The 17,273-nt window shown below is 39.0% G+C and overlaps 1 protein-coding gene across 2 annotated transcripts in view; it reads right to left on the reverse strand.

Annotated features, from left to right (window-relative positions):
* Positions 1 to 17,273, reverse strand: part of negr1 (neuronal growth regulator 1) — a 142,483-nt gene that overhangs the window by 66,049 nt on the left and 59,161 nt on the right. For both annotated transcript variants that reach the window (XM_069694677.1, XM_069694676.1), the window contains exon 3: positions 11,111 to 11,236. In XM_069694677.1, the coding sequence (XP_069550778.1) occupies positions 11,111 to 11,236 (126 nt within the window). The remainder of the gene's footprint in view (positions 1 to 11,110; positions 11,237 to 17,273) is intronic.

Raw genomic sequence — 17,273 nt, forward strand, 5'->3', positions numbered from 1 at the left:
ATGGACCATTAGTGGTTGCACTTTGTCCGGCTTGTTGACTGAATGTCAATGCTACACATCAGAGCACTTAGACATCAGGTGACGTCTGCTACTGTTGCCTTTTATAGTGAAGCACTCTGACGTATGAACTGTATATAAATGAACTGTATATAAATTAACTGTTCACACCTATTTATTACAAAAGAACTGCAGACTCCCCATCCCTCATTCACTAAGTAGTTGCACTACATGGTTGACCTTAACATTGCTATTAACAGCTCTGCTGTATTTCACTGTAGTAGAAAATTATGACCAGCAGGATGTAGAAATCCACTGTGCGCACTGTGCGTCTTTTGGTAGAGCAATGATATCAAAAGTGTTGACCCGTGAGGGCAAGTATTCTTGTTGCTTCCCATAACATTTACCCAATGGTTGAATCAAACGCTTTTCACATGAAAGCACGAGATTTTCTTTCAACATCTGAGGAAACACAATCAATCACTTATTTACCAGCGGGGGAAGCTGGTTTCATAGGAAACATTAGAGAAATCACTGCCTGAAAATAAACACTGTAAAACTCAAACTTGCATATAAGATAAGTCATGGGTCAAAATAATATGAGATGGTGTTGTGGCATGTTGAGATTCACAGGATGAAAACAGAGAAAGAGCTTAACTTCTGCTTCACAATGTTGAGCATCACTTTGGTTGGAAAATATTTCTACGGGTGGATGAGATAGAGGAGATTAGCTGCCTTTGACTGAATTTTGCACGGCATCGAATCATTCAAACCTCTATATTTTTGCTCTACTTTTGTTCTCCGTTTGACCTGAAACGATTGGACCTATATAGCAAATGCAAGTAAAAAGGGCAATTCCCTGGCTTAAGTTGGTACATATGCACATATAGACTTATGGAACATTTCACTCCAATGTAAATTTAGTTTTTTTTATATTGTAAATACTGTTTATTTTATCCTGAGAATGAAATGCATTTTTGTAAAACCTGATGTTGAATCAGGATCTATTCAGACACAAGTCTGCTCTTTTATTTGAACTGACAACAACTCAAACCAGAGGTGTTGCCAGAAGAAATCTACTTGGCATATCTGTTTCACCTGATACTGTCCGATTTCAGAAGTTGTTTTCTTCAAGGCCGTCGGTCCGATATCCTGTTTCATAGCATCCTCATTCAGACTAAAATGATGAGTTAGATTTCTTTTCATACGTACTTTTAGGTTTGAGGCAACAACACAGAGTACTGAGGCTGCAAAGTGAGAAATCAGTAGAATGCTAACCAAAGCTCAATCGATAGAGGAAAAGTTTACATGAGTGCCCCAATGGTACTAACAAGTGCAGCTCTCGTAATAAGAAAACGGGTGCAAAATAGGTCACCTATGCTTGGTTGACCGTATGAGATGAAACAGCGTCTCTGGCTGACTTCAGCCTCCAGCTAACTGCTTTGAAAATGAGAACCCACCATTTGGTTCAATATTGACACAACATAAATATAACTGGGAGACAGAGAGTTGAACAGTGGGGGTGCTGAACAGATAGGAGATGCAGCGAAAACTCAGGCAATGGGAGCCAATGGAAATCATTCACAGCAGGAATAAGAAAATAATGTCAATTATTTAAATATATATATATAAAGTATATTTAAATACAAATCCAGAAAGAGTAGAACAGTTTGATTGGGGTTTAATGGTGGTAACATGGAAAACTGTTTGACTGGTCACAGCAGGTGCAGCACAAGTAGAATTAATGAAAATGATGAAGGCTCAGTCCCAGTAAAACAGAGGCCTCCATGCGCAGTACCAGCTTCAGCCTCAGCACTGGTGTTTCTAAATAGATTGGAGACGGTCAGTATTTGAAAAGTACAGTTTGTGCTTGTTAAACAATTTAACAATAATGCACACAAAAAAAAACTAAAAAAAACTAAATAAAGAATTGCAGATAAGATAAGTTAGGAATTTAAAAAGTAAATTAATAAAATATACATTTATGTGAACGGGATAAACCGTGACTCAATTAATCAGAGAGAATAAAATGTCAAAAGTTGAATACAATTACATACATGATTATGATAAAAAGTAGGTTTTAAGTTTGTGTTTTAAGATATTAATGCTGTCTGCTGATATCCTCTCAGATTATCTTGGATATTAAAAACTCAACAAGAGTTTTTTTTTTTTTTTTTCTTCGCGAAACGACTTGAGAGACCGTCCTGTTTCATAGACTGGAAGCATGTCAGAGAATACATGGCAGGCTTGAAAGAGAACTCAAAGAATTTTAAAATCAGGGCATTTCAAAATGTCTGCTATGAAAAAGGCCTCCTCGGTCTCGTACACTCAGTTTTAATGGTTATGTTCACAGAGCTATTATGAAAACGGCACAATCATTAGAAAACAGGTGTGAATAATAAAGACTCCCACATTCAGCATTACCCTTTAGTGATATCCACAGGTGGCATGCAGGCTTCCAATTAAACTGACGGGGCTGAATATTCCAGTTTGCAAGTTTTCACAATTGTCAAGAAAATCAGGGAGTGTCGTGCCAATGATTTAATCTTAAAATAACTTATAATGACATCTCTGAGAAGGTCAAGTGTTGATGAGGTCTTCAAGTTCAGTCAAACCTAATGGAATAGGGTGCGAGATACAGTATAGCATCACCATAATAGCAGTTTTGTCACAAAATACCTCTAAGAATTATCCACTTGTTATTGTACCATTACATCTCACATCGCCCTTTACTATTCATCTAACATTGGTTTTAATGCCCTCTGCTTTTTTGGGCTGTCCACAGATATAGTCCTCTTTCTGTATATTTCTTTAAAAAATCGTATCTAACAGCACGGTCAATGTTAATCACTAAATCAAAACATGATTGAATCACATTCACAGAAAAAGCCCTCCAGTACTAACAGTAATAAGTATTCAGCTGAAACTATACTAAATTCCTTCACTAATTAGAGTTCCCACAACAGTCCAGTGCCAACAGGTAAATGATTAACCACTACAATATTAGTCTGTGTATAAATGTGTGTAGGAAGTCAGTCAGGGAAACGTCTTAAGCTGCCAGCGTCCTATTGTAGCATCAATGTCAAGCATACATCAACAAGCAGCATACAAAGAGTATGACATTCATTTCCAGACAGGTAAAGTGAGGAAATGTATTTTCACGGAGCAGTTGTGATTGCAAAACACTGCCAAAATATGGGATACTCTGTTTCTGTGTCTCTGCTGCCAAATTTATTTTCTTACTAAAGCCACATTATGCTGCTACTCTGTAATAAAGACATCCAAAAGTGAGTCCCACTTGCACATGATTGGACAAATCTTTGTTGGATGAGAAGGAAAAAAATTAAGTTTTAAGAAAACTCAGAGTGGAAGCCAAAGAATCCGACAATACCACATTATTTAGGCTTAAGGGACTCTGGGGAAAACTAGTTGGCTGCCAAATGAAAAGTTAAAAACTTAGGAGTTATAGAATTACATGTTAATTTAGATCTGGAGAAGTGTGGTGCAAGAGGGACTAAGGTCGTAGCCCAAAACATGTTTATAAATGTGTACCGTGTTGACCGATTTATGCCAGTTTGACTTTTTATATATAAAAATAATCCACCAATCAGTTCTACTCGGCTATACATTTTTATTGCCAGAAAAAAAAACCGTTATATTTGCTGCTGACAGTACTGTAATTCAACTAATGTATGGTTATCAAGTGAAACGTCATTATTGTGTGTATTTGTTATTATTGAGTTTATGTTCATTTATCTGTTTTTTTGACAGCTACATTATTATGAAATACTGAAAAATAGCACAAAACAGGATATTATTTTCATTTTATTGTCATCTACGTCTAAACTGAATTAGCGGATGAAGCCTAATTATAACAAACTGCATGTCTGTGTTTCAAGTTATACATTTCATCTCATGAATGAGTTTTTTTTTTTTTTTTAGCAGATGTACTCTTGCTTTAGAACAAACACATGAATACTGAGGCGAATGGAAAACATTTCCATTTTAAAAATCAAATTAGTCTGCAGTCTTTCTTAATAAATAAAAACAAATGTATTATTTTCACGCAGCATCTATTATATATATCATGCTGCCCAGGCTGCAAATTATATTCCTATCGATTACAGCAGTAAGGAAGGAGGCTTGGCAAAGGTCATAGGAGCCATTAAACAAGAATCCCATCCCTATACTTTGAAGAGCTTTATGTGTTGAACATTCAACCTGGACACCAGTAAACAAAACAGACATAACATAATGTATTCTGGAACAACTTGAAGAAGAAAATAACCTCTACTGTTGGTATTAATGTACGTAATGTAAAACCACCAGGGGACCAGACACGAGTTGTGCATAAGTGCATGTTGAGAGATATTTGAGAAACTGACAGAGGCCCCTCTCACCTGAGGGAGATGTCACTCCAAGCAAATTAAAGAAATCATAGCAAGGTTAATTCCATATTCAGAGCCAATGCTGGCTAAGTGTGTGGTAAGCAATTTCTCACATTGTGTAGGGTAACTGTGGGTACACTTCCTTCAGGGCTGCAATACACAGATAGGGCAGGCATCTCTGAAGAATCCATTATAGCATGGAGCAGCATTTTCTACATCAATTTATCCTTTTAACTCCTGAAAATGGAGAACAACCCACGCCGCTACATTGTGCGCTGCTGCCTTCTGGCCCCAACTCAAGGTGTGGGCCAGATGTAGGGGTAGAATCACACAGTGTGCACGGCCTGTCGGAAAAATCAGGCTGCTAGTCTGCCTTCGTACACAACCCCTATCCTGCTCTCTGGCTGTCAATCTGAGGCCGCTAAAATCTAGAGAGTGGAACCGGGCCAAAGGAGCCTTAAGTCATGTCCGATTGGATGTGCTGCCACCTCCGTGACCTGTAGAATTACCTCACTGTTACTCTCGCTGTTGACATATTTAGCTAGATGCACTGTAGGCCGTGGATTGCATTTTCAGGTGCAGGACTGGTAAGGCATTTTCGGGACTGCATGATTTGTCCATGCGACGAGTAGCACATATCGTTTTGAAAGTGAGCACGCCGAGTAGCAGAGTAAGCTCGGGAGAAAATGAGTTTGATCAGGGAAAATATTTTGTTTGCTTTGTGCATCAGGATCAATCAATTTGGTGTGTGTGTGTGTGTGTGTGTGTGTGTGTGTGTGTGTGTGTGTGTGTGTGTGTGTGTGTGTGTGTGTGTGTGTGTGTGTGTGTGTGTGTGTGTGTGTGTGTGTGTGTGTGTGTGTGTGTGTGTCTGTGTGTAAAAATTGGGATTAATAATAGAAACTAGGTTCTGGTAGATGAATCTCTCTACTTCAGAGGATTTGAGTTAAATATACAAAATACTTTTTACTTCACCGTTTAATTGGAACATACTGAACCAAAAGTTGACTCCATACCAGAGCTCAAGTGCTTATTGTTTAATTAACTGTCTGTGCCGCTGCAGAGCGTAGAAATGAATCAATCTGTCAAGCTTGGCCAAGACAGGAATACTTAACACAATGCAATGAGTGTCTGAGTTTGAGACCAGGAGAAATAGATTATGTTCAACCGTATTTCACAGTTTTTATTCATCACGGGTTACATTGACCAGATTCACTGAACTGCAACAAGAATGGAACTGAAATACACACAGATATATCTGTCTATATGTAGCTACGAGGTTAGTATTTTAGTGACGTAGTAGTCCAATGTTAAAGAATATCATTGAATCAAAACAAACACCATCTGTAACCTTTCACCACCCCCCTTTTCACCTGAGGGAAGGAAACACTGTGTAGAACTTTAAATCACATTCTATCAAATGTAAAATATGGGCACGTAAAATACGTATGAGCATGCAGGGCGCATTTTATGATCTCCTTAGCTTTCTATAACAGTTCACCAAATGTCTTTGAGGTTATCGCTCAATCACACAAATAATTAACAAAATAATCAACAATAACAAAAATAAAGATGTGAATTGTCGGTGAAAACCATATGTTTACATTCATTGCGATGGTCTAAAAATACAAAAATACAAAATATTATATGTTCGTGGAACTTCCTGTTAAAAAAGTACTCCCTGGAAATAATGAATCCATCGCTGCCAACTGCCATTAAATATAGTAAATGTAGTGTGGCAGTATTCTATTCCTCACGTTACAGACACTCCAATAAAGCAGGTGCCTACTGAGCACCTCTTTAGTTGGCAATACTCAGTTGAACAGCTGAATGGGGAAGTGTTAGACAGGGCTCCTACTGGGGATATCTTAAATTTGAAATGCACCGCCTAACTCTTTATCTTTCACCTCACATTGTGTTTAAGGCATGCTCAAGTGTCAGGCGCTTGAACTGCACATCAGTTCAATGCAAACTACCAGAAAAGGAACTCGGCACTGAATGAGGGATCCCTGGTGAACAGACCGCTGAAAACTTGCTTAGCATCTCTTAAAGAGCTGCCAAATTCTGGCGCGATGTGGCAGGCACCACTCAAGGTAAAGAGCAGTGAAATAAAGTCAAGTTTGAATAATTCATCACACGTTCAGGTAGGAACTGACTGAGCGACTACAGCACACTTGCGGTTACCACTTAGTTCAGGGCCTACAACATTGTATTGGATCCAGCCTGAAGTAAGCCGCAGTCTTCATACTGTACTGAGTTGTCAGTGAAGACAGTGCTGCTGCCTGTTTCCTAAGGGTGTGTTTTGGGGAAGTTGTGCCTCATGCACTTAAATGAAGAGGCAAAACAAAACATATAAACTATTGATGAAGCTAAAGTTACAGTAGCTGCTTGAAAAGAGAGAGTAAAATATGTGTCCCAGCAGAGCGCTATCGCAGGAAGCAATCAAATATGTATTCTAGTATTCTAGTCAGCCTTTTCAAAGGTCACACTTCTATCCCATGGATTCAAATCTCAATGGAAAAAAGCTTATCAAAGCAATTTTCCCAGCCAGCCAGCCATCCACACAACCAAACCAGATTGGAACAGACTATGTTAAAGGCTATTTTACTCTCCTCCCTATGACCTATGAGAGGAAATACAGCACAGGACTCCATACCAAGGCATTACCCTGCAAGGCTGACATGTCGCCCAGGCCATTACAAGCTTTAGTACTGAAGCAAGTAAGGTAAATTAACAATGACAGAGTGACTTCTGGGAGTACGACAATGTGCTTCATCTAATGGCGTTTCCCGTTTAAATTTCAGTTTTATTTAACCACACAAGTTGAACATAACATGCTTTAATGACATGGAAACCCTGGGGGAGGAGCTGCAGGTTAACAAGTGAGTGCATTGATATTTACTAAACTAGGAAGTAACCGGTAACTGAGCCGCAGCACTGGAATAGGCCGGAACAAACTCCTTGCCCAAGGGCACATCAACAGTGGTTGATAAGGGTCGGAGAAGGCATGAACAATGTACTTGGCACATCCAGATTTCACCAGCTGATAGGGGGGCTCGGACGGCATTTCCAGTCGTAAGCGCCCTTATCATGCAGCAATCACCGCTAGCTCCCGAGGACTTCACCGCCAGGCACACTTATTACATGGCTTATTAAGCGGTTAGAGAAAACAGCCATGATTCTTTCGGCACATTAAAGTCAAAGCATATGCTATTTCCATTTCTTCTCCTGGTGCCATGTCAACAAAGATGATCTGTGTTTTTCAAGTACTTGCCTCCGTTTGCCTCCCTCTAATTCAAGAACATGCATTGACTTCACATGCACAGATCGAGCCAAATTATCATCTCGATAAACAGTTTATGGCCACACTTCAGTGCATGCACAACGTTTATTATTAGCTGGCAGTTTGCTGGTTGGCAGGAAGGAGAGAGGGGGAGAAAATGCAAACACAAAACAGTCAGAGTGGGAATAGGAACTTGACAGTCAGTCAGGGCAATTTATCATTCTGTCAAACTTCACTGACTGCTGCAGCAGAACTATCTACAGTGCAAAAAAAAATCCCCACCCCCACTCCGAAATGCCTGAATGTTGAAGAGAGGGAGGCCAAAAAAAAAAATCAAACCTGCCATGTAGACATGTTTGTCACTTTATAGCCACTGCACCTGCTTGGCCTCATGCCAAATAAAGCCATTTCTCCTGCCATAATACAAGTAGCCCAAATTTAGTGCTGTGTGTGTAATGATCAGGTTTTATTGATATTACTGCAATTATTTCACTGGAGCTAATTGTTTATTACAAACACGATACATGAAGTTTGACTGCAAGTAAAGTTGAAAATTTCTTATCCTATTCTCAGTAGTTTTTCCTTATAGATTGTGTCTCAATTCTCTTTCAAATTAGTGACTAAATCGGCATGTTCTACATTAAGACCCTATGATGCCTCGGAGAACTCGATGCATGGAAACATTATAAAGTTTTGTATTGCAAAACAACTGAACTCAAGCAAACAAACAACATCCTCACTCTTATGCAATTTCACACATAAGCTGCATTACGACTACAAATACTGCAAAGAGGTTAAAAACAAGTACATTAAGAAGTTTTCCAATTTGACATCACATATGCAGCAAAGAGAAACGCGCTCCAAACACACTTACCTTTTGAAGGCTCAGTGTGTTGGATTTCGGGGGATCTATTGGCACAAATTGTTTATATTATTTATTAATATAAGAATAAAACTAGTTGTGATTTTTTTTTGTCATCTCAAAATGAGCATTTTTATATTTCAATAGGGAGTGGGTCCTCTCCCATTGATCGTGTGTGTTGCACTATGTCCCTACAGTGGCCCAGAGTGGATGAACCAAACTATGGCTCTCGAAAGCTTGAAAGTGAGGGTGAGGAGAGGAGTAATGAGTTGGTTGCAATCCGTTACCTCAACGCTACAGATGCCACTACGTTCATTACACTGCTTTTTAAAATACCGCATCACTGAAAGTCTGACACAATCACTACATTTGTTGTTTTGAAGTTACAGGTTGTAAAGCAAAGGTTTAGTGAGGCAATAATAATAATTTAAAAAAAAGGATCTACTTGTCATTACTAAAATGCTAAGTGGATAAGCATTGTCTCCATTAATATCAGAATGATGCAATCAGATTCTTATATATGTATTTGCTAAGTAGCAAGTATAATTCACAACTGGTTGACATGTCCATCGCACTTGTTCTGACTTATTTATTCAGTATTTTGTTTTTGCCCATATTTTCTGTATTTGCCTGTGTTTTTGCAGTGCATTTCTTTATAGCTGTTATTTGTTCAGTTTCGGTTTGTTTCTGTTAATCTTAACTAAAAGAAAACAGAAACAAATGCGTGAACTTGATTGGACTAACAGTCAAAAAAAAAAAATCCTTTACAAAGTAACATACAAAGTCTAATTCTCAAAACAAATATAGTGATTTTTATGACTTTTTGAACATGTTCCCTAAGCTCTCATCTGTCTGATTCTTTTTTTTTTTTTTTTACATGACTAAAACCACACTTATAACTATATTTATGCCCTGCAGGTAATTATTAGATTTTTGCTGACCTTGTGAACCCTTCTATAATGATAGTACTTGAGTTCAAGTTCAGGTTCATTTGAAGGTCCGCGACAATTTGATGGATCTTTCATAACTGAGATAAATATTTCCATATGCTGTGATTGTATTTTCAAGTTGCCGGTGCAGTGGTTGGAGCAGACTGCTCTGCATATCCAAGAGATTTAATGGAATTCCATCGATAAGTAATTAGCCTATTACAACCTTTCCGTTGTACCACGTCCTTTGGACTAATCGCCCTCACTACAACTGACTCAAAGATCCCATGGCAAATGGCTTCTTTTCTGATGTGCTGGGAGACAGTCTGTGATTACATTTAGTCGCAGGCCCTTTCATTTGACCAGCATATCATTTCTTCCCTGGCATACTTCAAAGTGGGGACACTTCAAAGTAGAATGAGTGACTGCCACTCGGACTCTGAGGATGGCTCTTTTGATCATCTTCTGAAAACTCCCCTAATGCAATCAGGGCAAGCACGCCAGAGAGGAGGATTTGACAGCCATAAGATAAATGCAGTCATCCTCACAGCTATCAGATAAGCACAGCGTGCTCTAATCCATTAATATGAAAATGAGGGGGGACTAGAAGTGGCAGGGTGGGGGCTTTGCAGCAACAGTTAAATGCTTTGGAATGCGTTTTCAAAGGAAGGATTCAGAATTTAAAGCATTTAATGATGTGTGTGTGCCCAGACGAGCCGCCACCTAAAGAAATTCTACTGACAATAATAAAGATATTATTTATCCATTCACCTTCAATTGTAGTTTACAAACTGCAAAAGCAAATCTGAGGTCAGTTTAGCAGTACTCATCAAACTATTTAATTTAGTGCCTTAAGCAGAAGTAAAAAAAAAAAATGTTCTGGCTCAGAATATTTTAGTAGGAACATCTTAGGAGATATGTTAAATTTTTAAATATTCATATTTTTAAGCTGTTTAGTTAGCTAACACAAAGACAGCATGTTAATGCTAAAGAGACCTTTTTTTTTTTTCTTTTAATCAAACAAGCTTTTTAAAATATATTATTTTAAGAGACATCATATTCGTTAAATTAACTATAGTGCAATAATACAGGAAATACAGACTACTTATGGAATTAAAGATTATACCTCAAGCAAAAAAATGCCTTTTGCCAGTGCTCGTTTCTAATGTGGTTCAGCACACTGTGGTGTTTGATATAGTCCCACCTGTAGACCCAGGTCTCATTATGTGGGAGAGACCAGTCTATGGATGAACCTAAACTCAGGGTACAGAGTGTACATACACCATCGGCTGCGTGTCATAGTCGTGCTTTATTTGTTGTTGTTTATTATTAGTTCATGGCAAATTTACATCCAGATATCCCCAAAGACGCGCTGAGGTTGAGTTGGGATGCACGTTAGTTGTACAGGTGTAGTAATTCCCTATATGTACCTCTGCACCTGTTTAGATCTGAAGTGAGACAGATTTATATCTCACTGCATCCCTTCCCCTTTCCACCTCTTCATCTGCAACATAACTATCTCTCCCGCTCGTATGATCACCTATTGATCCTGTTCATTTTTTCTCATTTCCGCTCTCCATTCATCCATCCGTCCATCTATTTACCCACCTATCCATTCATTAGCATACGTATGTGAGAGGTGAAGTGAACTCACCTAATGGGGTTATGTGTCTCCAGGAAATGGTTGGCTCGGGTTTCCCACTGGCAGTACAGATGAGCGACACATTGCTGCCCTCGTTTACCGTGATGTCAGCGGAAATGTCGTATATCTTGGGAGGAACTACAAAAACAAAGTGGGAAAACGTAGATTAGCATTTCAAACTGTGACCTCAGGTTCATCCACCAATATCACCTACATGTGTAAGATGTAATGCAAGATTACATGTGATGGATATGTGTACAGGGACAAGTGGTCCAGTTTTGACTTTACAGACACAAGCTATGCTTAAATGTCCCCTCAGTTTTCTGTTATAAGTTATATTCTTATATTCAGATTCAATGATTCAGTCTGACATTGTCATTTTATTAGAAAGTCTCTGTAGGGACGTGGAATTGATTTCCCTCCTGCCAATCGGTTGTATCCAGCTGCTCTGATAACATTTCCACTCATTACTGAGTTTACGTCAGCCACTGTACAATGAAAAGACAAAATAAGCATTAAGGCATGATAAGGTGTCCTAATACAGTAAAATAATAGACAAATCCATATTTTTTTATTTATCAAAACACCTGGGTGCGATTTCTGTTTTAACACCAAAGAAACCAACTGAGCTGCTTTTTAATTAATTCAGGACAAATCATAGGTATTTTTTTTAACCAGTGAGTGAGGCACTGGTTAAGCCAACAGGCTAACAATAAGGACGACAGCAACTATAATCTCCTCCTCCCCGTGTAATATTTTACAGTATATAAAGTAGTGAGTTAGTTTGTGCTACAAATACAAGTGCAAAATCAGTCACATAAAAGATCTAAAACACAGCTCAAGTTTCCTACAATCATCCACCCAGAAGAACATATCAGAGAAAATGTTGAAAGACTACTAAAAAGAGCAGCTCTTAAATCATCATGATGAGTAGTAAAACATGAAATGGACTTAACTGCACATGGAAATGTCTGACTGAATTCAGCTTCACGAAAGACGCTAAACTGCAGTTGTTTATTGATATTGGTTTAGAACATGATAGCACTGTGACGTCTGTCTCATCAAAGTACATATAACATCTCTTTTACAACAATGAGGAACTTGACTTGTTTAATTTGTGTTTAGTTTGTAGTGAAACACAATTAAATATATCACGAGTAGTAATTAGCTGTTGATCGTAGCTATGTACCTTTGATTGGCTTTTTTCTTTCTCAAACAGTTTTTCACAAGAACTAAACCAAACCTTTATGGATCTCGCACACAGAGAAAATGAGTGATTCATCAGTCTGGAACCAGGCTACACTTTAGGTGTTTTGGAAGCTGTGCATCATAAATCAAAGTTATTCCCTAAAAGGCAAATTTTTGTGATAAAGAAAAGTAGTATTCTTTTCTATTGAGGGCAGCTCATCAGCAGTCCCTGCTGGACATCACTTACACCCATAATTGGCAACTTTCTGGGCACTTAAATCCTCTTGGAGCTTTGATGTTAAAAGCTTCGGTATTTAGGCTGCTCAAAACACGGAGGGACTCGCATGGAGCCACCCACAAAGGCATTTAAACACATTTAAATAAGCACACATGCAGGTACACGTGTGCTCTCGTGCACACGCGCAATACACACACACACACACACACACACACACACACACACACACACACACACACACACACACACACACACACACACACACACACACACACACACACACACACACACACACCGAGGCTTATAAGACACTATTTTAATCTGCAAGATTTGAATCTCAGAGGGAGCTTTTCTGCAGTGGACTGTGCTATACAGTAATGGATTCTCAGTCATCTGGGTCCAAACTATTCTACCCTCTGATCCCGCCTGATGCCTGCTAAAAAACTAACAAAAGAAAAGTTGATTCAACAATTTCTAGAGTTCCTCTTTAAACCCACCAACACTTTTTAGAGTCACGTGGTCTCTTTTGTCATTGAACTCTGTCCAGTTACTCTGCCTCCACCCTCCATCCATTTACTCCTCTTCACTCTATTATGAACCACAATACAGATGCTGTTGCACGGATGATTTAGTATGAATAATGGAAACATCTATTTGGCACTGATTAATTACATTTTAAGTACTGCTCTTGTCTTTACTCCTCAAATATTGTACCATCGAGTAAAAGAAAAGCAATGAAAAACTACTTTTACTGGGCTGAAAGAATAATTTGTGTTCTGGACTCTGTACAATGCATTAAACTGTGAATTGATCATCTATCATCAACGTTAAGGCCATAAACGGCGCGCTCCAACTATCGCACTTATGTGCTCTATTGTTTATTAACAGCAAATGGCCTACAGTCAAACTCAGGATGGTGCATCATTAAAAGCATCCATGCTTTTATAACTAGAACCACCGAGGCTCAAGTTCAACAACTGGTACCACCCAAGTCTGTATTGACTCAGCCTCACGCAGGCATAACCCACACTGATATAAGAAAGTGCCCACGAAAATAGTCTCGGCCTTGGAGATTTTTTTGTTGTTGTTTAGTAGGGGGATAGGCGTCATTTTTGATCAACAGATCTGGACCTAAATGAGATAAAGGTGGTGGACCTTCAGTGGGAAAGGACCGGAGGCGATGTTGAATCTAGGTTATTGCTTGTCAGACTCCTGTGTTTACTCGCTGTAGGACCCCAGTGTTGACACATCTCCTCAGTGTCTGATAGCACAAAATTGAAAATGTTGGGGTTGTCTGCTGATCCTATCTCTCCTTAGCAGGGACTGAGAGGGTTTCAAAGGTTTAGATGAAGAACCTGCACTTTTCCAGCTCAGATGAACTGGAGCTCAGTTGCTTTACTGTATAACACTTGGCTCCAGCTGAGAATAACATCTGTCTGAGTCTGGGAAACAGAATAAAAGATCACTACGTAACAGTTAAACTGCAGACAATATCAAGTAAAGAACTTTCATCATGTAGAGAGCAGTGATGTTTGAGAATAACAACAATAATTTATTCATCAGACAATAACCCATGCTTTTGTTCCGTGGCTTTAAAATCAATTGCGCTATCAAAATGCCTGAGGCGGTTCTACTTTGTCCTTGTAAACATTTGTTTTGTCTTTTAGATATAGTATGTTATCCAACTGCTGAACTGCAAGATGATTGTTCAGTTAGTATGCAGCGTTGGATGTTGTCCTGTGTGTCCTGCACTACGAGCTAACCAAGGCTAAACAGTTAGCATTTACCTCAAATCAGCTGATATCAGCTGATTCACAGTTGTGGCATAATTCTGAGAACATAACAAACATGGTTTTGGTAGAACTTACAAAATATCTTTGTCTAAATATTTTTCCACAATTTCTCACTGCTCCAGGTTTGTCTACGTTTCATGATAATTCAGTGCCACTATTAAGGATGAGGTGTTTATTGTATGGGCAACAGTAAGAGGAATTCTGTTGTTCCACATCTGAAAAAAATACAATAAAATCCTAGGTTACAGATCTTAGACATTGTGAGCTTTGTTGCTGAGGGGTCTATCAGATGGATATTTCTATTGAGGACTGAATGGGGTTTTATTTGGTGAACTGGAACTTAGTGAATCTATTTCAAATGTCACACCCTCTAATGAGAATATCTGGTTACTGCACAAGATAAAGAGCAGTAACTATATGTCTGATTTTTAATGTTCGCTTTTTATGGTGAAACTGCTTACTGTGGAATTGAATACTGAATTATGATAGTTAATGTCAGTCATGTTGATTAGGAAACAAAGTATTTGTATGTGTCAGTGGTGGTGTGAATGTCAACACAGCAGGAAGGACACAGCCTTGTAAGTGAGGATAGTGGCGGCATTAAAGCTGTTTGTCAGTATCTTCATGCAGAAACAAGGTGCAAATAATGAAAAAGACATATGCAGAAATACAGCATTTAACCATCGGTCACCGCAACTCTGCTGAGTTTTTTTTTTCCCCCTTTTTCTACCGAATTTCTCACCCAAATAGGAAAAAGTGCCCTCGGCTTGGTTAAAAGGCATGGCGTCTATTGGTAGCAGCAGTGATGACAATGTTCCTCCTTTTACCTTCAGTGATTTGTCAATCAGTGAATGTCAGTGGAAGTATAAAGCTGTTTTGCAAATGTTGGTCCTACACTTTGGAAGCCAACATATAGTGAATACCTTGACCTAATCAACCCAGAGCAATACTTGGCAGTGTGCTTCGGGAACATATTTTCATCTCATTGTTTTACCTGAATTATTGGCAGACAACAGTGTAACACAGTTACTGCAAGGTGTCATATGTATTAAAGGCTAACCCCGTGTTTCCGCCGAGGTAGTCAGTTTTAACCAGAACGAACTCCATAGTGTAAATCTCACGTGATGCTGTGTAAATAAAAATTCCTCTCAGTCCAAAAAAAAATCCTTCATTTCAGGATCAGTGTTTTGCATCATCAGGAAAGGCTGGTGCTCTTTCCAAATTTAGGAAACTTAGCTACTTGGAACGGGCAAGTTAATGTAACAAAATGTAACCACTTGCTTAAAGTAGGTTAGAGAAAGACTGTGGTCAAATTTAAGATGTAAATCATGCATATCAATATTCATTAGTGCTGTGAAAAGCTTTTTAGATGTTCTCGGCTGCAGAATTCTTGGATAAAACTTTTACCTTGAAAAGCCTGGAAAATCCATCATCTTTTCCTTTTTCTCCCAGAGTGCTCTGCGTTATCCCTTTTACACCTCCTCTGCCACTGGGAACATCAGAGACAGTCTCAGACTGTGCTGCTCCTTTTACAACAAAACATTATAACCCTCCCCTCGATACATACACAGCTTGTTGTTTTCTTTATGTGCTAATTTATTAACGATGCCATGATTGTCATGTTTGCCTATTCTTCTCTAATTTCCCTTCCCCGGCCCTGCGGGAAGTGCTGAGAGCGAGCTGCCACAGCTGATCTGGGTGGCATCGTCTCCCTCCTGGCAGACGGCTCGGGTGAATAAATAAGTCTCCTAATGACGCCACCTTGAATTATGAAAATGCTTACAGCTGCACTATTAAAATGCGGGGGTTTTCTTCTGGGGCTGGAAAGTGGGATGCGCACAACTGGGCTCGTCTATGAATTCTGACAGTCCTCTCCACGATGACTTCTGCTACCAAATTGCTGGACCCCGTTACTGGCTAAACCTACCGCCATAAAGCTTTCCAATTAGTGCACACAGGGGAAGCCTGCCCACTTGTTGTAATGGACGGCAGTATGGGCGATGAGTTAGGGAGAGCTGAGAGGAAGCGAGGGAAGGAGAGGCAAAACGGAAAAGAAAGTCATCCTTCATTTTCTACTATCATCCTACACACAACGTTTGAATGGGCAAAGGTCCTGTAACTGCCTTAAGCATGCTTTCTGTCTCGACTCAACATGATGTAACGGTCTTATTGAAACACAGACGTCTGAGAGCAGATCTTCTTCAATCTATGCAGCTCTTTGTAATAAAATTAGGGGCAGATTTGAGTTTTATTTTTCAGCTTTGCCGGATACAGAGAAGAAATCCTGGGGAGATTTTTGGCTTCTTACACATCTAAAGTTACCTACACCAAAGTTTGCCCAAACTTTAGTTTGCCGAGATCACATTAATTTAGAAGGATTATTGTATACCTGTAAAATATACCTGCGTTTGTGGGGTGTAACACTTCTGTAATGAGGCAGTTCCCACACAGCTATTCCTAAAGGTTTTAAATTCCTTTTCCAGTTGCACACAGCAAAAAAAGACTTCCAGTCTGTTAATTAGGTATCAGACACAGAAACTAAACATAAACAGTGACAGATTATATTACTCAAATGGGATTACTTTCATTTGCAGTGTCATAAAGCAGGCACAGGTAATTTGTCATACTTAGATCTAGGAAAAGTTCATCCAAGTAGAAAGAGAGACCTGTCATTGTTGGATATTATGCTTATGACAGAAACACATAACCTTTGTGGCTAAAAAAGTCTTGGCATCCAAATTGGCATTTTATCCTTAAAAGATAGCTGAACAATAGGCAAATAGTTCCCAGTAAACAACAAACGGTATTTTTTGCTTAAAATGCTCATCCCTACTTTGTGTATATGTGTGTGCGATGGGAGCGTGCTAATGTGACTACAGCGAATGCTTTCGATGAAATGACGCACCGTACTTGACTCGTTTCCCAACAACTCTGAGGGCTATATTTTAACAATCTG

Source organism: Brachyistius frenatus, unplaced genomic scaffold (assembly GCF_029030835.1).
Source record: "Brachyistius frenatus isolate BFR_SWC_R1_liver_20210118 unplaced genomic scaffold, ASM2903083v1 Contig_18, whole genome shotgun sequence".
NCBI lineage: Eukaryota > Metazoa > Chordata > Actinopteri > Embiotocidae > Brachyistius > Brachyistius frenatus.